Source organism: Copadichromis virginalis, linkage group LG7 (assembly GCF_057382275.1).
Source record: "Copadichromis virginalis isolate Kocher_CV1m ecotype Utaka linkage group LG7, C_Virginalis_male_GT1.1, whole genome shotgun sequence".
Classification (NCBI taxonomy): domain Eukaryota; kingdom Metazoa; phylum Chordata; class Actinopteri; order Cichliformes; family Cichlidae; genus Copadichromis; species Copadichromis virginalis.
Window position 1 is genome coordinate 50776398 of NC_140624.1, and position 24820 is coordinate 50801217.

At 41.6% G+C, this 24820-nt stretch overlaps 1 protein-coding gene and 1 long non-coding RNA gene across 2 annotated transcripts; one reads left to right on the forward strand and one right to left on the reverse strand.

The window, feature by feature from the left end:
• Window positions 1-6435: 6435 nt before the first annotated feature.
• On the reverse strand, window positions 6436-11812 carry LOC146706030 (Golgi phosphoprotein 3-like). The gene is made up of 5 exons (XM_085464008.1): window positions 11395-11812; window positions 10778-10909; window positions 10410-10524; window positions 9641-9801; window positions 6436-8864 (listed from the first exon to the last, which is right to left on the reverse strand). Exons 1-5 carry the CDS (start codon window positions 11602-11604, stop codon window positions 8601-8603), a joined length of 882 nt encoding a protein of 293 aa, XP_085320134.1. The 5' UTR covers window positions 11605-11812; the 3' UTR covers window positions 6436-8600.
• LOC146706031 (uncharacterized) lies at window positions 8808-10050 on the forward strand. Its single transcript, XR_014921441.1, has 2 exons — window positions 8808-8870; window positions 9734-10050. It is a non-coding gene; the product is annotated as an uncharacterized LOC146706031 (long non-coding RNA).
• Window positions 11813-24820: the final 13008 nt, after the last annotated feature.

Consider the following 24820-nt stretch of genomic DNA (forward strand, 5'->3'; position numbering starts at 1 on the left):
CTCGGTGGCTATTACACTGTGTAACTCCTAAATAACCAGAAACCAGATAGGAAATCATATTTATGATTTTATTTTATTTCATTGGTTTTATCTGTGTCGTGGTTTTTGTAGCTGGGCTTTATTCTGTTCTTGTGTCTTGTGCACATTAAAGGCACAAGAGTTCTTATCATTCTACATGTGCATGTGGAGTATAGGACGGGCCATCAGGCAAAAAGGACAAATATCCTCACCGTTTAAAAAGAAAGGGAAAAAAAGAACTAATTATTTATCATTATTATCTGCCCATCACAAGGTGGCGTATTCACTTTGTTTCGTACAACTAACAGTCAACAACCAGAGGAACTTCAGTTATTAATTAATTTCATTTAATAAGTTAATCAGTTAGCTGAGTTGGCTTTAGTTTTACTTTTCAAAGGTTGTAAGGGTGCACTGATCATACGTAATTATATTAACTGTAGCGACACACAACTCTCGTTTATCATTTTCTTTTTAAACTACGTTGTACTTCAGGTCACGGACAGCAGAGGGCAACATTTCGCTTTTACGCAGATGCAGTTACTTTTTTTTTTTTTTTTTAAATAAATGAACTTTACTGAACAAACAATGAATATACAACATACAAATAGATTAATTATACAAAAGAACAGAACATGAACACACAAAACCAGGGGTAAAAAAATGTTTTTATATGAATACACGCAAAAATTCACATATACAGTATGTATCACAGCTGCAGTTACTGTTTACTTTGCACCAAGTCAGAACAGGTGGGTGAGCCTCTCCTCTTTCTATCTGAATACCTCTGAATATGTGACGATAGTAACTGAAGCAGACTTTACTGAAGTGTTTACACGAGTCTCAGTAAACGAGCTATGACGTCCTATTCTCATAAATTTTAAAACATGCCACTTCAGATTTTCCCCATCACATATATGCATACCTTTAGGTAAAGTCACATTTCCTAAGAATTTTTACATTAAATGATCTGAATTTACTTCAACCCAGATGGCATGAATGGCTTATTTAAAGAACAGCTTGACTATTAATGTCACATCTGTGTACTCTTCTTTTGTCAGTATTTACACAAACAAAGGTCAAAGCCTGTCAACTCCCTTTTTTGTTCACACAAGCTACCTGCTCCCATCACAAATAACACAAGCACCGACTTCAAACCTACCCGTGAAAGCCCCCAAAAAGCCAATGTGTTTTCCAATTTATTTATTTATTTACTTCCACCAAAGCAACGTCATTCACACACACCCCAACCATGAAGTGGAACATTAATGGGGTGATTTCCTCTCAGAGATGTTGCACAACAACAAAAAATTTCATACAAAAGGTCACAAGACTGCACAAGAGAGAAACCATGATAAGCCTGTTGATTTACATTCAAAACATATACCTTAAGGACACGGCAATAAAAGGCCAGTATATTTAACAATGCTGTTATCAGCAGCAGCGACACACCTGCTGTAACCATGTCACTTCTGAGCTCTGTGGACAACTAGCAGCATGTGTGAAATGTGCAGTGGTGCCACTTAGAGTTCCCCCATTTAAGTATGTTTACAGTAATAGTAGTGTAGTACAATAATAGTAGCGGTACAGTAATTAAAATATAAAGACATTTTCCATCTAACGTTTAAAATTGCTTTATTGCCATACAAGTATTATATATAGAGACATAAAAAATATACATAGAATTATACAACTGTATACAAACTATATTACTATACTAATACATGCCTGTTTCTGCTATAAGCAGTGACATTAAAATGATGTGATGCTTTTAGGTGATTTTAGCCTGTTTTTAGGTAGCACGAGGACATTTTAATATACCATGTATAATTCGGCTTTTAATTCACCATAAATATATCGTACATAATTTTTCACTCTCTATATGTTTTTTTTTTAATGCAGAAATGTAATTTAAAATTTGCTCTTAATCTAAATTTGCTCTTAATTACATGACCATTTAAAGGGAGGCCCACCATGTGTTTGGCAGCCACTTGGCTAAACTGCTGACTTATACTTAGCTGAAACTTCATTAGTTGCCTTCAGTGTGGCTTTATTGATTATTTGTGGCATAGAGGCTGGAAGCAGGATTAGAAGATTGGTACACTGTGGTCATCGAGACTCAGGCCAGGCAACAGTTTTCGAATATTCTGCTGTCTAATCATGGCAAGCCACTGGGAGTTGAGGCCGAAATTTCCTCTTTTGCTTTAAGCTGAGTGGATATTTTCTGTTTTTCTTACTAAAACTCCAGAGATGGTGGCGTGTGGGGAAATCCAAGTAGATCAACAGTGTCTGAAATTTCTTGGCCAGCCCGTCAGACACCAACAACCACGTCACGTTTAAAGTCACTTTAACTTTCTTCCTTACTCTGATACTCGCTTTGACCTTTCACAGGCAGTCTTGACCTTGTCTGCATGCGTAAATGCATGGTATTAACAGACCCAAGATGCCACATACATTAAACATTTATATTGTGGCACTTTCAATAATCTAAATTTCTTAATCTTAAAGTTTAGACTCAGTTCTCAAAAGTAAATACTTTTTCCTTAAATAAAGAAATAATACTGCAACTCTCTAAGCGTCGGTGGTCAGGTGATACGACTATCGTACTTCCCATTTCGTACGAAAGGAGAAGGTATGCCCAAACAAGTTCATGGTGCTTGTACTAAGCACAAATGCAAATAGTGCACTTTTAAGGAAGAAGCGCAATGCACATATCTTTGTCTTCCACGTCACCAAGTTTTTCATCACCGTCTAGTGTAAACAGGTCACGTGCCTGGTGTGTGTAACGTGATTAGAGTGGTGTTGGCCTTGTTTGTTTTTGCATTAATTCAGTCACGGAAACTTGCGTGACACCGGTTAATGCAAGGTTTTGATGTAAAAGAAACATTTTCTGCAGCTTGTTATTTTAAATATTCTGTGTTTGTGTTTATATAATACGTCCAATGATATCTGTCCTGTACATGGTGAAAAGAATACTGTTTCTAAATATCTAATCTTATCGGCCAGGTAGGACGTAAAGTGTGGCTGTGAACTGTTGTCGTACAGTCTGTACTGTTTTCTTTATGGTTGGTTTGTGAGCTTTTTGCAGTCAACAAACTGGTCTGATGAAATGTTGCTTCGTGTGACACGGTGGAACTGGTTCAGATGTTGTTTTTCTTTCTATTTCATTTGGTTATGAGCTCATTCTGAGACTTCTGACTTTTTTAAAAACATATGTACGTGTCCATTTCTATTCTCTGTGTTATTCTTAAATGTACTTAAATGTGACTATCGGGAAAAAAAATAGGGCAGGGTATATATCTTTAGTAAAGTGCAAACATACTAAGTTTTAACCATTTTAATCTTTAACACTACTGATTGTAGACGCTCGTAAACAAAGTAGGAGGAGGAAGAAGTTGACTCGTGACCAACGGGGGATTTCTTTCTGAGCATGTGTGTGACGTATAGCATGCTTAAAAGGCAGTCTGGGCTATCAATAGGTCAAACCTGTTCCTGAACATCAAGTCTCAACACTGAAGAAGCAAAACGATCCCGTGAAGCGCTTCTCGTTTTCGGACTATTATCGTTGAGAAAATGGCCAGCAAAGGTGAATATATAAACCGATCTGATTGAGGAAGTTTTAGTTAAGCCCGATAGTTTACTAACAGATTGCGAGCAATCGACTGATATGATCTAACCGATGTCTTCTTCCCTCAGACAGACCCTCAGGAGCTGCTGCCGCTGTTGAACTCTGCGCACGCGAGCTTCGTAAAGCCGGTGATGAACTCTACTGGAAATACAAACTGCTGGAAATACTTATCAAGCACTACAAGACTGTCGCAAATGTCAAGTGAGACATGATGTGAGAGCTCATCAAGAGGAAGCGTGTACTGTAAATCTGACTGGCCGTGAGCCTAACATTAAAGACGGGTCTCATATATAGACTCATAACTGGTGGCAATATGGTAGCCGTAAGTGGGATGTACATATGTTTGTGGACACATCTTGCTGGAGTCGCTGGATTTGGACTGGCAGTGGACTCAAAAAGGAAGACGGGAGCTCTCCAGAGGAAAACTTGTGGGATGCTGTTGATCCGCTGATACAGATCGGTGACGAACTGGATCGAACAGGAGCTTCAGAATGGATGATATCTGCTAAAGATGATGATTGTCACATGTATATACACCGTATACTATCTGTGGACATTCATGCATGTTGGCTCTGTTATAGGTTAAGGTGTGACATTTAGACTAACTGACTTGGACCTAAAGGAAATGACACTTGTGAATCTATAAATTCTGTGAATCTACTTAAAATGCATTTAAAAAATGTCAGCATAAGTGGAAGTGTGTCATGAACAGTTCATTAAAAGATATACATTCAGTAAATGTATTACTTGGTCATGTGTAGTATCTGTTTGTATGGTGGCTATGACAGAAAGCAGTTTGTGAATGTAGTTAAGAATACAAACAATGCACATTTTTTATGATCAGAAAATGGTTAAAACTGAATTAGAAGGCTTACTGATGGTGGGTCTGTTATTAAATAGTATAAGCGTTGTGTTTTTAGTTACTTGAGACAGCTGGTGTCAGGTTCTGTAAGAGCAGCTGACGCCAAGCAAACTTATGACTAGATTAAAAAGGGTTTCTAACTCCACATCCACAGCTATTGTGCCCACAGCAGACATTCTGAATTGTGGTAGCAGGCATGAAAACAACGAGTGTAACACCAACTATCTAATTTCAGTGTTAGGCAGCAATCATGTGTCTCTCTGGGAACTAGTTCTGATCTAAGATTTAGGGGAAAAAACAAAACAAATTGGACATGATTATCTGCTTGCCAAGTGCTGCAAACCTAACTAATCTGGAAACATTAGGCGTTTAAAATATTTTGGATTCCAAACATGTAGTCGTGGCTCATAAGGCTTTACAGGTGTTGGAGTACATCAGCAGGCAGCTGTCTTCCAGCCCAGGTTTAGGTCAAAGAGTAATGGATCTTGGCTGTACTTAACTGCAGACATTTTTAAAGAATTCATCCTGCTGGCATTCTTTCCGCCTTCAAATCTGTCTTATAACAATTTATTTACATGTCTAAGAACTAGCTGTATTTATATTTTTAACTTTACACAGCTCTGCTTTGCTGCTACCTCATTTTAAACTGAATTCCCACCAACAATGGATTCTGTTCATCTGGACGTAGTGTTTCCAGTGGACCAAGCGTACATCTTTCACCTTCTTACATCGCTGCCATTCTCCAACTCTCTGTGGATGGTACTCATAGCCATTGATCGATGGTCAGTGATCAATGGTGACGACAACTTGCATACTAACGATCATGAAACTGACCTCACAGGTCATTGTTGACTAGTGGTGATAGTTTCGGTCATCATGCAAATGTGCTGTTTGTAAGGCTGGGGAAACCTGCAGTCAGCTGACACTGAGGAAGTCACCTGGATGACTGAGGAAAACGCGACATCTACCTGAATGCAGAGAATTAACTTTTTGGGGTTTCCTTACCTGGATAATTGAGCATCTAGTAACACAATTAGGAAGGCCGGTGTTCTCCAACTTTGAGAATACGTTTGCTGTGAAATACATCGATCTGACAAAGTTCACATACACATTGTCAATATGGTACAAAATGGTGAAATTTCTGTTTAAAGCAGTGGTTCACAAACTTCTGGCCTCAAAGAAAGTTGACTACCCACTTATTAAAAAATTATATTTATTGTTAAAAATACAAACATAAAATGCATCCAAGTTTCATTGTATTTAAAGGTTAAATAGCTTCAGGGAACTCTTTGTGTGTGTGTTACTCTCCCCCCAATAAAACGATTCACCTTAGTTTCATTTCATGTTTTCACCTGCACATCCCAGAAATAATTTGCTTCCTGATAAGAGTTAGGCAAGAAGCCACTCCCATGTTTGTAATGGAAACTGTGTAGCTGAAGCGAAGAGTTCACAAAGAATGATAAGGTAACATGAGATCCCTGTAAGAAGTTTAGTCTGATGGGAAATGCTGTCGCATACTATTTCTTGGTTGAGATCACTAAAAAACCCCAAACTGTTCCACAAAGGTAACAAATTGGCTCATGTTAGTTAATGAATTTCAGAGACTGATGTGTAGGCTTTTAAGTTAAAGAAAGAAACTGATCAACTTTCTGTCATAAATATAATTTCTACAACCTATTATCAATTATTTGTTACCTACTGATTATTAGAAGCACACTTCTACCACTGAAAACAAGTACCAACATTTTTTTCCCCTTTGATCACTGAACAAATCTTGCAAAGGTTTATATTCACTGAAGAGATTCATCTACCAACTAGTGCTAGAAGAATGCGAGTCAGACGATCTACCTAAGGGATCAAAATCTTGATAAGAGCAAGCCCGTTTTTAACCATAAATTCTGAAAGAAAAACTGCAGCAAAACATTATAAATTCAGGCACTTAAAGGATCCTTAGTTTATTTTTTTGTGGTAATACAAAAAGCATACAGAATTATAGAGGATAGGAGAGATCCCTTTCACTGAATTCAATTAGACCGTACACATAAAATGATTAATAATTACATACAAGCCGTTTTCTCTGTAGCTACATCCACAAACATCCCAGCCCTCCACCGAGAACAAGCATGGTCTTGTTGCTGTAAACGTGTCTCAACAGTTCTTCATACCCACTGGTACTGTGCAGGTAGAAGAAAGGCAAAAATAAAACAGGCGATGTAACTTCATACACAGACCACATTGATCAGACGGTGTTTTTATAATCATAATTTTACAATGAAACAAGTTTTTCCCAGACCAAAGCGTGTTTGGAGTTCATTTCCTCTCCATTAGACGTTAAGATGTTTCAGTCATAAACAGGGATTTACCAAGACCCCATGTAACCTCCGCCATCATTTCCATGTATCAAACCATACAACATGCCCACAGGGGCTGATTAAACAGAACAAAAAGAGCATGTAATCATGAAATGACAATTAAGCTGAGATACATGGAAAGTCTTGACTTTCCATAACTACACAACACATTTTCTCACTTACCTCTAAAAGTAACAACTGGAATAAATCACATGATCATGTCAGGACGATTTCTTCAGAGGAAATGCAAACAGGTTATGCTTGTCGATTAGTCATGTGTGGAAACTCCTACACAAGACTTGCCTCTAACTTTCTGTTTTGTTTTTGGGTTGTTTTTTTTTATACTAACTACGATGACAAAAGGAAATTCAACTAATATTTTTGTCAATTTTCAGGGAAATGAAAATATTGTTAAACCTAAATAGCACTTCTGTCTACATACCACTAGTTTTAAGTGAGAAAATATGTTTTTGTAGTAACTAAAATAGCTAACCTGCTTAGCTAACAAATCCTTAATATGTATAAGTAAACACTAATGATCACAGTAAGTGTCACAGAGGGTTTTTTTAAATATCCAAATTCGACCACTACTCTTTTCCCCCTGCATCTTTACATCTCGATTCACATTTAGAAATATAAGTAGCAGGAGCATTTTTTTTTTTAAATCACCAAGGGAATTATTTATTTTGTTGTTTTTTTTAATTTTTTATATTTATAGAGCTGGATTGAGATTTTTTGTTGTCGTTTTTTTCTCCTTTACCATAGTTTCTAAAGTTTATAATCATCAAATCCCTTTGTCACAAGTGGGTTACACAACCCGAGAAGACACCTATAAATACTAACCTACCTGCAGGGCTAGCAGCTGTGCAAAAAGTTAATTAATGGCAGGCTACTCCAAGCATCGATCAGCAACAGAAACAGAAACGGAAGACTAGCTGCGTTCTCTACACACAGAATGGACCCTTGAAAAACCAGTAAACTAATGAGAGCTTTGTTAGATTGCACATTTTAAATCTCTATAAGGGCCGAATGATCTCACACTTACTGGTGAAGGAACTGAACTTGTGTTTAGCCCCTCTTTCCCCCTCAAGAGGCATTGAGGGGAAAGGAGGAAAGAAAAATTAAAGCAAGGACAAAATGAATCTGACACAGTCAGGTAGTCTGTAATAATGGGAACCCAGAGATGCGTTCTTAACTCAAGTGGAAACGAACAGGTGGAAGCGGGAGACCTGCGAGAGCAGAAAGAGCGTTGCTCATCCTTTGTCCTCGCGTTAGCATGTGGCAGGGTATGGAGATCTTGAAGTGATGAAGAGATGACGTTTCCTCTGTGCTGAAGGGAAACTCGGCCCCAGTCAATATCTTCATATTCACCATGACTACTGTTGCCAGCTACTGTGCTCTCCGATGTCATCTAACGAATAGAAACCCACCTGTATGTAGTGTTGATGTTTGTATAAGTATATCCTTTGCAGTGGCAGATGATGTACCTCACTTGTGTGAAAGCAGCCAGTTGTTTCCATTTTAGAGAGTCATCTAGCCCGTCCCACTGTTAGCTTGGTGAAGCCCACCACCGATCAAGACTGTGTGTTAATATGGACTACCACCAAAATATCATCCAGAAGAGATGTCTAAACAAGCTCCCCAACCAAAACAGATTGTCTCATTAGAGTGAAGTCTGTCTCATTAAGTCCTTCAGCCAATTAAATAATACAGACCACCTTTCAGTCCAACCAATCAGGTGCTTTCATTTAGTAAAGGCGGCCACCACGGCCCACATTAGTTCATTGACATTGGGCTTAGCGCTCTCTTTCTCTGGCTCCAGCTCTAGCAGAGTGTGAACCCTCTTCATGGCGAGGTCGTACTGTTCGTCTTGGAGCGGGGCAAAGGCATTCTCAAGAACATCAGACGAGTGAGCCAGCAGAATCAGGGCCAGAACCCGCTTGTCCATGCGGTGGGGATCGTTGACCCACTTCTCCAAAACAGAGTCCTGGACCTTCTTGACAAGGCGCTGCAGGTAGTAACAGTAAATATTATAGAGTTTTATAGTTAGAATTAATGTGAATTAGATTCAATTAGATCATTACACTATTCAGGCTCTAACTCGGAATCTGTACCACACCATACCTTTATTATAAAGCACTTTAACATAAAGCCAAAGTTCACACAGTTCTGCACGTATACAAATATCATAAACAACAAAATAAATAATTAAATAACTAAAATAAAAACTTTTTTTTTTTTTTAAAGTCACATTTGTAGCTTCATGTTTAGCAAGACTTTAACCCCCTTCAGCAGTCAGACAGGAAGTTTGCTTTAGCCTCTCGAGGCCGGAAACTAAACAGTTGGTTTTTTGCATAGAAGGTTATGTTACAGCTAACTAATAAGCATATATCGCTGCCAGACTTCTTGTCCTCCTATAGCTGCTTGTTTTAATGCTAGACCAAAATCAAGGTTGTTAACTATACAACCATGAAGTGAAAATGATTTGCCATCCAGTTAAAATATGAGAGAATATATAAGAGGGGAATATTACCCCTTTTGCACTAATACTTGTGCAGTTTGTCAACTCTACTTTAACTGAATCCAGTGAAGAAAAAAAAAAAAGTGCAAATATAGGTCAAACCTCTATCAAATGAAGTTGAGGGTGTGACTAACATGCTCCTAAATAGCTGACAGTTCCCGCACGCAAACTAAAAAACACAAACCTCCCCCACTAATGATATGCAATGATGCTTGAATCAAAATTTTGATCATGATTGCAGAACAAAGTGAACATTTGCATACCTGTTTAATGGTACTGTTGGTAAGCGGATGCGTGGTCATATCAAAAAGCAAGAAGTTCTGCTTCTCTGTGGTGAGGACACCTTTCTCCACCAGGTTTTTGGCCAGACGTTCTCTGACATTTCGCAGCTGATAGTGCAGCTTGAGCGGATTCCAGGTCTCGCCTACGTGACAACATTGAGATGGGCTTTCAGACGCAACAAAATAAATGACGTGCATGCCGAGGTCATTTTTCCCCTTTAAGGTTCTTAGCTGAGAACAGGAGCCAAAAATGCTTCCTGTGTTGCTTTTATAAAGGATGCACCCATTGTTATATTTTGTTACATTTTGCAGACTGTGACAGTGCACAAAATGTAAATGTATTTTAATTAAAAATAAATGTTTAAAGTGTAATAAATCTTCATCATTACACAGTCTTTTGATATTTATCCATCTTGGAAAAGTTTTGGGACTACAGATAAACGCTAACTACTGCCATTGGTGAATGTCATCTCACACAACGAACACCAAGACTGACATCTACTGACAGATTGGTGCATCCCTAATTATCTACTGCATTTCCAACAATTGCCACTTGGGGCACTACAAGGTATTTTTAAAACAATTTTAAAAATCAATTAATCCTGCTACTGACAAATGTGACATTACATTGCACATAAGCAACCAGTACTCCTCCGCCCCAACATTTTAGACACCTATGTGACCGAAAAGGTGAAACAATAAGCAGATCACCACTAGGTTTGGCTAACAAATACAGCAGTCCTTAGCTCACCACTCAGTAGCTCTATCCAGCTCTGGACATTCTCTGGAGGCTGAGTTTCTTTAATGTGTTTCAAGGCCTCATCCAGCAGCACGTCTCCTGTTGGAGCATCTGACTTGCAGATCACCTTGCCAGAGAAAGGTAAACATTTTAATAATGATGGCTGCTGTCTGTGGAATTGTGATGTAGACACATCCTGTGTGAGGAGGAATTACATAGATAACTAGGTATAAATCTCCCGACAAAAAAAATGCTTCCTTCTTCGTCAGAAGAAAAGCAAACAGTGTCAAGTGTCCACTACGTCAAAGCATTTAACCGGACAAACTGGTCCTTTTCCCCCCTACACACACGCACAAACATCGCAATATAATAGTTCTCACCTTTCTTGCCAGCAGGCTTTTCCTTCGCACACCGGACGCCTCCAGCTGTAACCTCCCTCTGAGAGCCAGCTCTACAAGCATACAACCTCGAAGGCCGGAAGAAATACAGTCGTTCCAGAAAGACGTGTAGCCCTGGGTGGAGAAAAAAACACTCGCTAACTTAGCTGACGTGTTGGAAGGAGCTGAAGCAAAGCGAGATGAAAAGGAAAGCGGTGACTCGCTGGCGAGTTGTCAAGTGAACGCTTGGAGAAACCCGAGCTAAGAAGCTCAACAAACCTGATAATTGTTTTCACTCTCCACCACCCCCCATTTTTTTCTGTAACCTTACGAGCCAACAACAAAACGCAGCGCAAAACATTTCGATGCGCTTAAATACAAGCTACATGACATCTGCTAGCAAGCTTAGCAACGACACACTGTGAATCAATACACTTCCAGATGTGCTACATGAACACAGCATTCCGGGAAACTTTTAACTAGCGCTTTAATAAACCAGAGTTGGCTTTGTTGACAACCACGACTGGTGACGCACAGTAAACTCTAACATTAGTTAATGTCAAGTGTAGCGACTAAGTTACTAGCCAGCCTGCTAAGCTGGACTGCAAAACAGCGCTCACCTCTCGGTCCTTGAGGCCCAAGAGCAACACTTCCTCCATTAGCGTCAGTCTGGTCTCCTTTGAGTCCCCTTTGTCGTCGTCTTCCTCCTCCCCGCGGCGCACTTCGTCCTCCTCACCGCCGGACTCCTTCTCCTTTTCGGCGGCGGCGCTGCGAATGGCCTCGGTCCGCCGCTGGACGAGGCCCGATGTTCTCTGCGTGAGAGTACTCATAGCTGATGCCGAAAAACGATAAAATCCGAAGAAAGGCGCCGACTTCGACCAGCAAGAGAGCCACGCAGCATGTAACCTGAAGGTTAGAGGTGAAAATCGGAAAGCGGTGGACCGATCGAGCGAAGCCGACGGCTAACGTTCAGCTGGGCTCGAGATTCCTGCAGACTCTGCCCACTTCCGGATCCAACATGGTGGCAGGTGACGTAAAAACGTGGCCTGGAGTGATCCGCGGACGCCTCCGGCCTCGTGCATACAACAGAGCACAGCGGGAAATATGTGCTACATAACCTCTGAGCTGCCCCATAAACTGATTACATTTAACGACAAAGGCTATGAATTATTCAGAGGAAATCTTGTTTTGTAGAGCCCTAATTTAAACAAAAACAATGGATGCTGAGTAAAGCGTTTTAGGAAGAAACTCAAAATACTTTAAAGATGCAAACAATTAGATAAAAATTTTAAAATGCCTGTCTTAATCATTACATTATTTAATCTCTGTAATGACGAGTAAAGGAAACCAAATAACACATGATAAAGGCGGGCTCAGTCTAGGAAAAAGTGTAAAAAATAGCCAGAGCTGGTCATCTATAAACTTTTACTGTATGAAGTATTAGCCTACTTCTATATTAGTGTTGTTGGTGGGGTTTAAAAATAAATAAATAAATAATGATATAAAAATTGGCATTTACGATCTATTCTCTTGTTATATACACTTAATTATTGCACCTTCAATAGATCACTTAAAAAGAATTCTGACCTGGGAACAATTATATATGCTTAAATTAAAGTTCTATTGTATATACTTAATTAATTCATCTATTTCTTTACTTATTACCACAGCTGAGGTGCTTTGATGAGTTAAATTATTTAAATATTTGATCAAGCAGTGCTGGTAACTGCAGCTTTTAATTGTAGCAAGACCCAAGCTAATTTTTAAACTGTAATATGCAACATGTATTGCAATTTGCACTACACATTAGTATTATATTTAGGGGGAAAAAATGCAAACTATACATTGGAGAGTTTACTTACGGTAGCTCGAACGCTATATGATTTAATATAGATTCTCAACACAAGGTGGCAGGCTATGCGTAGGAAACATGACCAGACTGATTATGTCCTCCCCCTGCTGACCTCAGCTTCTCTGTGTATGATGATGAACACTGATTGTTTTTCTTTCACATGAAAACGCACTGATACTAAATTTAGACTATGTGCATGATAAAAAAAATACTATAAACTAGGTTGTTATTATTATTCTGTTTACAAGTTATTTCCTATTTTCTTACCTATGTTGGCATCTTTAAGCATGAGGGTGATGACTGTTGCCTTTAGCAGCTGTATGTTGGTTATTATTGTTGTTACTCATCACTGGGAGAGATGCATCTTGGATTATAACCTTGCTCCACTCCCATTTACTGCACATAACTGCCCTCGGTGATGTAAGAGCGGCTGGACTATCATCTTTTTTATGGCATGTGTTGTGCCATATAGTGGAAAAGCCACATATGGAACTAATAATATAAATGAGCCCACATGCCCAAAACGTAAATAGAATGCAGACTTTATTCATGCTAGTTACACGTGTGACTTCCCAGCTATGAGGTCAAGAAGACATTATACAAATGACAACAAACAGACATATCTACTAGTCTAACTCCATTAAATAAAAGAACACCTTTTATATACTTGTAGCCGCTAAACTGGTGGACCTAAATCTTCACCACCACGTCTGTATACATACAAGCAGAAAGGGGAGTGAGTGGGTCAGCGCTCAGAGCACAGAAACTTAGCTGGCGTCAAAAACATCATTTATTTTCCATTAAAAAAAAAAAAAAAAAAAAAAAAAAAAAAAAAAAAAAAAAAAAAACCCACACACAGCCAGAGTCACAAATACAAGCTAAAATCCCCGTATACAATAAAAATAGTGTTTGCAACCCGCTAAAAACCCGGCCGGCCGGAATGATTTAAACACTAAAAACACAAAGCTGAATGAATGTTTTTCCCTATGCTAAAAACTCCCCCCAGGGTCCTAATTCTCACAGTCCAGCAACACGCGGGCAAATTCTCCTGAGCTGAAAGAGACAGGAGAGGAACTCCTCTTCCGGGATGGGGAATCTCGCCAGCAGAAGACCAGGGAGGAGGCTCCTATCTCCACCTGACGGTGCGCGATCGTGCAGTCCAGCCACTCTCCACACCCGCGCACGGCCTCCCTCGTAGCTCCGCCCTGAAACAACAGACACGGGCCAGCAACGTTGTCGGCGCAGCCGCTGTCACCCTTCCCCGGCAAAGCTACTCCTAGCGCCCAACAGTGGGAAAGCGATACTCACAGATGCAGGCAGAGGCGTACCCCTGCCCTACTGTGGATTTCACGCGTCGCCTCCCACGGTCGCTATTCTGCCCTACTGTGGATCGCCGGGTTATGCTGGCCGATCGCTGAATGTCTCGTGGCGCCCCACAGTCAGGCCGGAGGTCCTTCTGTTCATATGCTGGCTTGCACGCGTTTTGTTTCCAGCTCTTCACTTTTCGTGTGTCTCTCTTTCAGTCTTTGCGCTCACCATCTCCCTTAAGTCAGTTTGGCGGCTGATAGGCCACCTCGGGGAACGCCCCCACCTCACAGGTGCCTACAATTGTCCGCTTAATCCACAGTGGAATAAAAAAAACATATTGTTCAATCAACACTAAACACACACTATAAATATGGGGATAAAATCATGCAATAGGAATATCAATAAACAAACATGCAATATCACTATTACAATAAAATCATGCAAATAAAATCGACACTGTGTACCAACACAGTCCAATCCAAAACAAAATATAAAAACACAATTTTCCACTGTGTGACATACTCTTGTATATTTTTCTACCTCCAGAATCAAGTAATTGTAGAAAAAAAATGAGTTGGAGGACTTTTTATATGGAAACACAAAAAGCATTAAAAAAGTCAAAAAAAATCTATAGTGAAGTTTTATGCTGTAAGGTTAATGCCACTAAATTCACCTTCAGTAGCAATAACCTGAACTTACTCCTTTCTGTAGGATTTTATCAGTCTGTCACATCACTGTGGAGGAATTTTGGCTCACTTTTCTTTACAGCCTTGCTTCAGTTCATTGATGTTTGTGATCATTTGTTTATGCACAGTTCTTTAAGCTCCCACCACAACAGTTCAGTCAGGCTGAGGTCTGAGCATTGACTGAACCATTGCAACATCTTGATATGTTTTTTTCCAACCTTTTTGGTTGTACATTCGATCCTTGGGATCATTGTCCTGTTGCATGACCCAGTTTCAGCCAAGCTTTAGAAGCCCTCATATTTGACTCTAGAATGCATTGGTATACAGTGGAGTTCATGGTTGACTCAGTGACTGCAAGAGCTCAGGTCCTCTAGATGCAAAACAACCCCAAATCATCACCACCAAACCACAGTGCTTGATGAGTTGTTCATGCTGATAGGCTGTGTTTTGTTTCGACCAAACCTGATGCTGTACGTTATGAGCAAACATCTCCATTTTGGTCCAATCTGTCGAAAGGATGTTGTTCAGAAGAAGCCTTTACACCTAAGCTGTGCTGTCAGGTTCTTTTTAGAGAGGCTTTTTCCTGGCAACCCTTGCATATAATCCATGCTTGTCTTTTTCTTTTTACATTGTCACAACCGGTAGCATTTAACATGCTAACTGAGGCCCGCAGAAACTGAGATGTAGCTCTTGGGTTTGTTTTGTTTGTTTGTTTTTTACAGCATTTCTTAGCATTATATGGTCTGATCTTGGGGGGAATTTTGCAGGGAAATCAACTACTGTAATAATTGATGCACTGTGTTAACACATGCCACAGCATACATTAATTCATGAATGGTACTTACATGATACTTATCTAATGATGATCAATTAATCATCAGTGATCAATTAATCAGGTTCACTGGACTGGATTCCCAACCTCTTTATTCCTATGGAAGGACTAAGTGTATACTTAGTTTTTCACTGGACTTGTTACAGTCCAATGAAAACCTGCTTTATATGTTGGGAAAAGGTTTTAATTACTTTCTTAAAAATCCCCTTTTTCAGTTAAAAAGCTTTATAAACTGTTTATACAAGTGCATATTAAGTTAAAAAAAATGCCTTCATTTACTTTGTTGTTCAAAAAGGGTAATTTTGTATTTTAAAAAAGTAGCTTTAGAAGATGGACAAAACATGACTGAAAACATGATTCAAGCTCCTGAAAACAGGAAAGGTGTGAATATTTTTATAACATTGATTGGGCCTGATTGGGTTAAGATGAGGTCATTTAAAAAACATTCTTGAAAAGGCTCCCTTAGCTCTTATTTCATTAAGCGCCGTGATTATTATCAGAAAGAGTTCCCGAAAGGTAATGAGGAAAGCAAGCAATTCACTCTCTGGGCTGCATGTCTCATTAGGTTAGACGATTTATTCAGCCCAAGTTGCGTCAAATTCTGGATTGCTCATCTACAATCAGTGACACCCAGGGTTATCAAGAAGTGGTTTGTAAATATAGTACTTGTGAATCACATTCAGCAACAACAACAGGAGACAAAGAATACAATGGAATACAGTGGATGACTGGATATGTAAAGCGCTTTGGGGTCCTTACGGACTAGTAAAGCGCTATATAAATACAGGCCATTTACCATTTACAATTATCAGCTGTGGATTACTGTGAGGAAATTAGTCCACTGAGGAAACAACACTGATTCAGGGAAGTTGAACCAAACATATAGAACAAACACGTATTAATTAAAATAAGTAATAGAAGCAATATAAAAAAATCCCTCAAAAAAAAAAAAGAAGAAGCCTGTGGTAGAGATAACACGTGGCGTACATTTTTAAAGAGTAGTTTGCAAATGGAAACACTCAAATATAAAAATGATTAATACACTACTGAGTAATGGAAATAATAAAAGAACTGCTTGGCTTGTGGATAGGAAGAGCTGGGCATCTAACATAAGCTACTTTTACATCTAAGAAAAGCAAAAATGAATCAATTCTGACCATTACGAAAGTGACATGAAAAAGCTGCTTCACTAAAAAAGAAGTGTTTGAGAGTAAAATGAAAGTCAGGTTCAGGTGTATACGCACTCACACCTGTTCAGCTATTCATCAAGGCAAATAAGGCAAATATTGAAACAGCCGATCACATTGCAGGAGCATTTAGGAATTTAGACATTTTAAGTTACTCTGAATGTGGCATGGTTGTTAGTACCAGATTGGCTGGTCTGAGTATTTCAGAAGCTGTTGATCTTCTGGGATTTCCCCACAAAACCAAGTCTAGATTTTACAAACAAGAACTTCTCTGGTCAAAAATGTCTTGTTGATGGCAGAGATTAGAGGAGAATGGCCAGATTGCTTCAAGCTGATAGGAAAGCAACAACAACTCAAATAACCGTTAGTTATAAGCAGTGTTGGTCAAGTTACTTGAAAAAAGTAATCAGTAACTAATTACTGATTACTTCCCCCAAAAAGTAATCCCGTTACTTTACTGATTACTTATTTTCAAAAGTAGTTAATTACTTAGTTACTTAGTTACTTTTTAAAAACACGATTTACAACCTGAATAGGTGATAAAGAGATAGATCTTTCAGCCCAATTCTACTTTTTCTGCATAATCCATCATACTGTAAAGTGTAGAAGTAAACTTAAATCTAATTTGATATACAAAGAGGTGTTTACAAGGGTTATAAAGCTAGTTATGTAGCTATTTGGTGGTTACGTGTTTTGATATTTACATGTTTACATGTTTGAATGTTTAGACATGCATGTTCAAACCAGTAATAAGTGTGTGTTATATCTACCTGGTTGTTTTCCCTGTTTTGATCTGAGTTTAAGATTTCCTGGCTTCTGAGAGGTCAGTGAAGTATTCAAATTCAAATTTTTATTTCAAATTTTATTTGTCACACACACACAACCATACACAGTATGACATGGGGGTGAAATGCTTGTAGCTGTACAATGCCCAACCATTAAATGACAGAAGAAAAGTTTTACAATATTTACAATTTACAGTTTACTACAAAAATTTACAAATTAACTTAGGAATTTACAGTAAAGAATGTGCAAATAGCAGAAGAGATTATAAAGATAAGGATTATAAATTATAGGAATTATAGGATTATAGGAAATGTGTGGTAGTGCGTGTGGTGACGTGTGTGAGAGTCCAGTCTTATAGTGACGTGTTTGGGAGAGTCCAGTCCTACACCTGGTTCAGGCCCCGAATAGCCTGGGGGAAGAAGCTCCTCCTCATTCTCTCTGTTTTGGCCTTAAGGGAGCGGAAGCACTTCCCAGACCTCAACAGTGAGAAGAGTCCATTGTTGGGATGGGAGAGGTCCATCATAATCTTCCTGGCTTTGGACTTGCACCACTTGGTGTAGATGGACAGCAGGTCAGGGAGCTCTGATTGAATGATGCGTTCTGCCGAGCGCACCACCCTTTGCAGGTCTCGTCTGTCCTGCTTGGTGCTGTTCCCAAACCAGGTGCAGATGTTTGCCATCAGGACACTCTCGATGGTGCAGGAGTAGAAGTTCTTGAGCACCTTCAGTGGCAGATGGAAGTCTCTAAGTCTTCTGAGGAAGAAGAGACGCTGACGGGCTTTCTTAACCAGGGTGTTGATGTGACAGGACCATGACAGGTCCTGAGTGATGTGGACACCCAGGTATCGGAAACTGTCCACTCTCTCCACTGGCGTGCCACTAATGATGAGGGGTTTGTAATTCCTCGCCTGCTTTGTAGTGAAGTCCACGATCAGCTCCTTAGTCTTGCTGATGTTTAGGAGGAGGTTATTCTCCTGGCACCAGGTCTCCAGGTTCCTAATCTCCTCCAGGTAGGCCGTCTCGATGTTGTCGGAGATCAGGCCCACAACAGCAGTGTCGTCAGCAAACTTGACAATGGAGGTGGTGTCGGATGTGGCTACACAGTCATAAGTGTACAGTGAGTACAGCAGGGGGCTTAAAACACAGCCCTGAGGCACTCCAGTGCTGAGTGAGATGGAGGGGGAGACTTGTTTTCCCACCCTCACTGATTGGGGTCTGTCTGTGAGGAAGTTGAGGATCCACTGACACAGTGATGAGCTGAGTCCTAGATCCGTCAACTTGGTGAAAAGCTTAGAGGGAATTATTGTGTTGAATGCTGAACTGTAGTCCACGAACAGCATCCTAACATAATTCCCTCTGCCAGTGTCCAGGTGACTCAGGGATGTGTGGAGCAGGTGAGATATGGCATCGTCTGTGGAACGATTAGTCCGGTAAGCAAACTGAAGTGAGTCGATGGTGGCAGGAAGTGAAGAAGTGATGTGATCTCTCATCAGTCTTTCAAAACACTTCATCACAATTGAAGTCAGTGCTACTGGACGGTAGTCATTGTGGCAAGCGGGCTGTTGTTTCTTTGGAACAGGGACAATAATGGACTGTTTGAAGCACGTGGGAACCACAGCTTCGGCCAGGGAGAGGTTGAAGATCTCCGTGAACACCGGTGCTAGTTGATCAGCGCAGGCTCTAAGGACCCGGCCAGGGATTGCATCTGGTCCTGCTGCCTTCCTGGTGTTCACCCTCCTGAAGGTGTTCCTCACGGCATGCTCTGTGATGACGAATGCATTTTCTTCACTGGTGCACTCCGAGCGCGCGCAGCCGTTTGTTGTTTTAATTGCTGCGGCGTCGAAGCGAGCATAAAACGTGTTCAGCTCATCAGCCAGTGAAGCATCTGCATTCATCATTGAAGAAGCTGGTCGTTTATAGTCCGTTATAGTCCGCAGTCCTTTCCACAGGCTCCTAGAGTCGCACTGTCGTAGTTGTGACTCTAGTTTTTCCCTGTAGCTCCGCTTTGCCTTTCGGACCGCGCTGCGCACGTTGTAGGACGCAGCCTTGTATAGGTCCATATTACCGGAGACAAGCCCTTCATTGTAGGCAGCGGTGCGTGATCTCAGAGCGTCGCGGATGTTTTTATCCACCCACGGCTTCTGGTTGGGAAACGTTCGGATGATAGTTCTTTCTGCTGTGTCGTCCGCTAGTTTCCCGATAAATCCCACAACCGCTTCCGTAAACATGTTGATGTCATCAGAGCTGCGCCGAAACATGTCCCAGTCTGCCTCATCCAGTGCGTCCTGCAGCGCGGCCACCGATTGGTCCGTCCAGCGAGCGACCTCCCTCCTGATTGGTGGTTGCTGCTTTAGCCTTTGTTTGTAAGCAGGCATGAGGAAGATGGCGGAATGGTCCGATTTTCCAAATGCCGGCAGGGGCTGAGCCTTGTAACAGTTCTTGAACGGGGTGTAGCAGTGGTCTAATGTCCTCGTGCCCCGGGTGGGGCAGTTGATGTGCTGGTGAAGGTTGTGAAATGTCCGTTTGAGATTCACTCTGTTAAAATCTCCCATAACAATGAGTGCGGCATCTTGGTGAAGTGTTTGTTGATGTGTGAGAGCCTCATGTAGCTCACATAAGGCAGTGTCCGAGTCCGTGTGAGGGGGAATGTAAACAGTGCAGGCAATGACCGCAGTGAATTCCCGAGGGAGATAGAAAGGGCGACACTTAACGATCAAAAGCTCCAGATTGGGCGAGCAAGAGCGTGTGAGTGGGGAGATGTTTGTGCTGTCGCACCATCTGTTGTTCACCATCAAACACACTCCACCACCTCTTTTCTTCCCCGACTCCATTGTCCTGTCCATGCGGTAAACCGAAAAGAACCCCGTCGGCTGCACGGCGTGGTCTGGTATCGCTGGGTTCAGCCAAGTCTCGGTGAAGCAGAGGAGGTTGCAGTCCCGAATGTCTCTCTGGAACTTGATTCTGGCTCTGAGGTCATCAAGCTTGTTCTCGATGGATTGAACATTGGCTAGCAGGATACTGGGCATGGGTGCGCGGTGTGCGCGAGCCCGTAGCCTGTTCCTGATGCCGGCTCTTTTACCTCGAGGCCGTCGCTTAGGGTCGCGTCCTTTGTTCTCTCTCAGGATCTCCTTTGGCCAGGTTGGGTCCGGAGTTAAACATGGTGAAATGTTCGCGTATTGCAGACCAATAGAAACCAAAGTGTCTCTACTGTAGCGGATTTGTGTGTTTTGCATGATGCCAATGCAAGATTATCGCAGATATAGCAAAAAGTGACGAAAAACTGCAAAAAGTGGAGAAGTTAGGGCAGAGCATCCAGCACGGCAGCCGACCTCACCGGCACACAGGAAGTGTGGGTTGTTGTTGCGGTGTGCTGAGAGTAAAGTGGCTGCTAAAAAGTTATCCGTCTCCATCTTGCTGTTCCTAATTATTCAGAGAGATTCCAAACCATCTAGTGAACCCTCATGTTACATCTGGTGGCAGCGGTGGGATTTATTTTCTTGATGGATCTGTGTATTTGGTGAGTTTTACTCCCAAGCTGCGGATAAGATCGTTTTTTTTTCCCGCTGGGATTTATCCCTCTCTGTGAACAGCTGATGAACTGAAAATAATAACAGTAATAATTTTTGGAGATAGTAAGGATTGTTGCAGCTTTTCTCTCTGTTTTTGTGATTTTTGTGATTTTTTTTTTGAGCTGGATATTTGTTGGGAACATGTCAGCTGACGAGAGTGAATCTGTGCATGAGCTGCGCTCTTCTCCTGTGCCACATTCGAGGTCAGTGGATGCAATACAGACTATTGCTGCTCCCGCCCACCATACCGTTTCCAGTGCCCTGACAATAGATCTTCCACCTGTTTTTAAAGGAGATGGGACTGAATCTTTTACTAGTTGGTCTCGTCGCTTTGAAGTGTCAGTGCAAGCTATGACTCTGTTGCCCCCCTGGCTGTGACAGGTGCCTGGGAGGGGTGCGATCCTAGATCCTATAGCTGTGTATTGAAATAAAGAGGCACAGATCATGAACTTGTTTACGTTTCAACTGCAGGATTTATTCTGCAGATTTGCCTCCCAGAGGGGGGTTTACGCTCCTCCTGGCCGCTATGCGCCACCTAGTGGTATTTTTCAAGTGATGCCATGGAAGGTGTAAAGTGTAATTAGAAAAAATACTGATTTAACACTGAACGATATAACAAAGACCAAATTATAACTGGGGTGTTCCCTTTTTTCCTTGTATGAAGACATAAACTGAACTAACATCCCCATAAGTCTTTTTATCTCTTAACTTTTTAACTATTAGTGTAATCCAGATTTACCAGCCACACATTTCAACTTAAACACAGATGTTAACCTTTTACACTCTCCCCTTTTTTTTTATATATATATATGTCTCCTAACTTTTGTCATGTTAAGGGATGTATGTTTCTAGTTACTGTGGTTGAAGGTAACAGGTGTCCAGGTATGGATGTGGGTATGTGAAGTATGGGAGTGGAAGAGTACTAGGAATACCCTGGAGAGGGTATGTGGGCAGGAGAGAGTTCACCCCTGCATTCCATTGCTGGTATGATGGTTGTCCCAGGGTGTTATAGGTGAACATCTCTCTCGGCCTGGCAGTCCGCTGTGATCTCCTCGAAATCTCTATTTCTTCTGGTTGTTTATTCCCATCAACTGTTGGGTTAACTGGTGGCTTGGTACACAGGTCTGGCTCAGTGTGATGTTCGTATTCCAGGGTGGCATCCTCCAAAGCTCTGTAGTGCCTCTGTGGTACATTATCGCCCTGTTCTGGGAGGTTAGTTTCCTCCACGACAGCAGGGTGGAATTCATGAGCTGCGGCTCTTAGTCTTTGCTCAACCTGAGGATGGTGCACTGTCGGTGGTTGTTCTTTCTCTCTAAATCGCAGCCTGTAACATGGAATCTTTTGGTAAGAGTATTCTTCATCAGAACTGTCTGTGTTTTGGTCATGTGTGTCAACAACTGCCGTTTTCTGTTTTGTTACCTTGTACGGTCTCTCTTCAGGTTGTGAAAGAGGAGTTTCCTCCAGGGGCAGTTCATTTACTGGAAGCAGTAGGTTCCTGTGGAGTACTCGCACTGTTTTGGGACCCTTTTCAGGCTGTACTCGGTAAACCGGTCCATTGTCGACTCTTTCCACCACACGGTGCACTACCTGCTCCCAGTAAGCCCGCAGCTTGCCGGGTCCACCTCGTTCTGACAGGTTTCTCACGAGCACTCGGTCACCTGGACAGAGAACAACACCTCTCACTGCACGGTCATATTGTCTCTTGCCCTTAGCAGAGGATTTCTCACTGTTTTTTGCTGCCATTTCATATGCAAAACGCATCTTCTTTTCCCATTTCTGTGCATATGACTGTCGATCCGATGTTTCAGGATTTCTTTTGGGCGGAAACAATAAGTCCACAGGCAAACGTGGAGATCGGCCATATAGAAGAAAAAATGGGGAGAACCCAGTGGCCTCATGCCTTGTACAATTATAGGCATGTATAACATGAGCCAGATGGTCTTTCCACTGAATCTTTTTCTCCTCCTCCAGAGTACGCAACATTTGAAGGAGGGTCCGGTTAAGTCTCTCTACTGGATTGCTTTGCGGGTGATATGGCGTTGTTCGTGAATGACCAATACCAGCCAGCCGTTCTAACCTGCTGAACAAGGTATTCTCAAACTCCCTCCCCTGATCGTGGTGGAGTTTCCCTGGGTATCCAAAGCGAGGGATAAAGTCATGGAATATTTTGTCAGCTGCGGTTTTCCCAGATTTATTCCTTGTTGGATACGCCTGGGCAAAGCGTGTAAAGTGGTCCACAAGAACAAGAATGTACTCATAGCCCTGACTTTGCTCTAGGTGTAGGTAGTCAATACAAAGCAACTCGAGAGGACTGCTGGTGGTGATATGTTCCATCGGAGCTCTTTGGGGAAGATTAGGACGTTTCTGTTTAATACAGACACACCTTTTGTTTACATAGTCCTCTATGTCATCCTGCATGTTGGGCCAGTAAAACCGTTCACGGGCAAGGTGTGTTACTTTATCGGCGCCAACATGACCCATGTCATTGTGAAGTGTTTTCAGCACCAGGGGCTTTAGCGTTTCAGGAAGCACAAGTTGTCGATGCTGACGATTCAGTCGATACAGTATTGCTTCCTCCACCACTAGCTTCTTCCATTCATAAAGCAGCCTTTTCGTTTGTTTGCTCATTTTTCTCTTATCTCTTTCATTAGGAGTCCAGTTTCTGAGCTTTAGCGAAAGCACCTCCTTTATGGCTGTATCATCCTGCTGTGCTGCCTGAATATCTGCAGATGTAATATTGGAAATACTCTCAGGTGGCACAGTGTCTGCATTTCCCCTATTCACCTGTAAAGCTGCTGCCCCGGGCACCTCATCTCCCTGCCTTACTTTGCTTCCTTGCCATGCTGTGGACACAACCTCTGATGACATAGTCTCTGTGTGATCTGCCATTCTGTCTTGGAGTTTTACTGGGTACCTTGACAGGGTGTCTGCATCTATATTCAGCTTCCCCGGTCTGTATTTGATGTCAAAGTGGAAGTCAGCTAGCTCACCAACCCACCTATGTCCAACGGCGTTTAGTCTGGCAGTGCTCAGAACGTATGTTAAGGGGTTGTTATCAATGTAGACTGTGAATGTCGGGGCATAATACAAGTAGTCTCGAAACTTATCACAGATGGCCCACTTGAGTGCTAAGAACTCGAGCTTACCAGAGTGAAGGTGATAGTTTCTCTCAGCCGATGTCAGTGTTCTTGAGCCATATCCTATGACACGTAACTTGTTTTCCTGACTCTGGTACAGCACTGCACCTAATCCGTCACCTGATGCGTCTGTGTGTAGAATGAATGGGAGGTTGAAGTTTGGGTATGCTAGGGTGGGTGGAGTCGTCAGCACATCCACAAGTTTAGCCAAAACAGCCTGGTGCTCTGCTGCCCATCTGATGGGTGTTTTTGATGGCAGCTGTCCTTTTTCTTCCTTCTTAGCTCTGCTTTTGTTTCCATTTGTCTCATGTTGATTGTTGTTTTTACCTTTGTCAGGATTGCTAGGCTTCTGGAGAAGTTCAAACAGTGGCTTGGCCAACCGGGAAAAGTCTTGAATGAAGGAGCGATAGTACCCCAGGAATCCCAGCAAGGACTTAACATCTCCAACAGTGTGAGGCACTTTATCTTTCAGAGCCATGACGGCCTCCAAGTCCTTTGGATCAATCTTAACTCCATCTCCTGATACTAAACGTCCAAGATAACGAACCTCTCTTTTGAACAACTCACACTTCGCGGGTCTCAGTTTGATTCCGTGTTCTCTCATGCGGCCCAGAACTTGTCTGAGATGGTTGACATGTGCCTCAAAGGATGTAGAATAACACAACACATCATCAAGATATGGAGCACAGC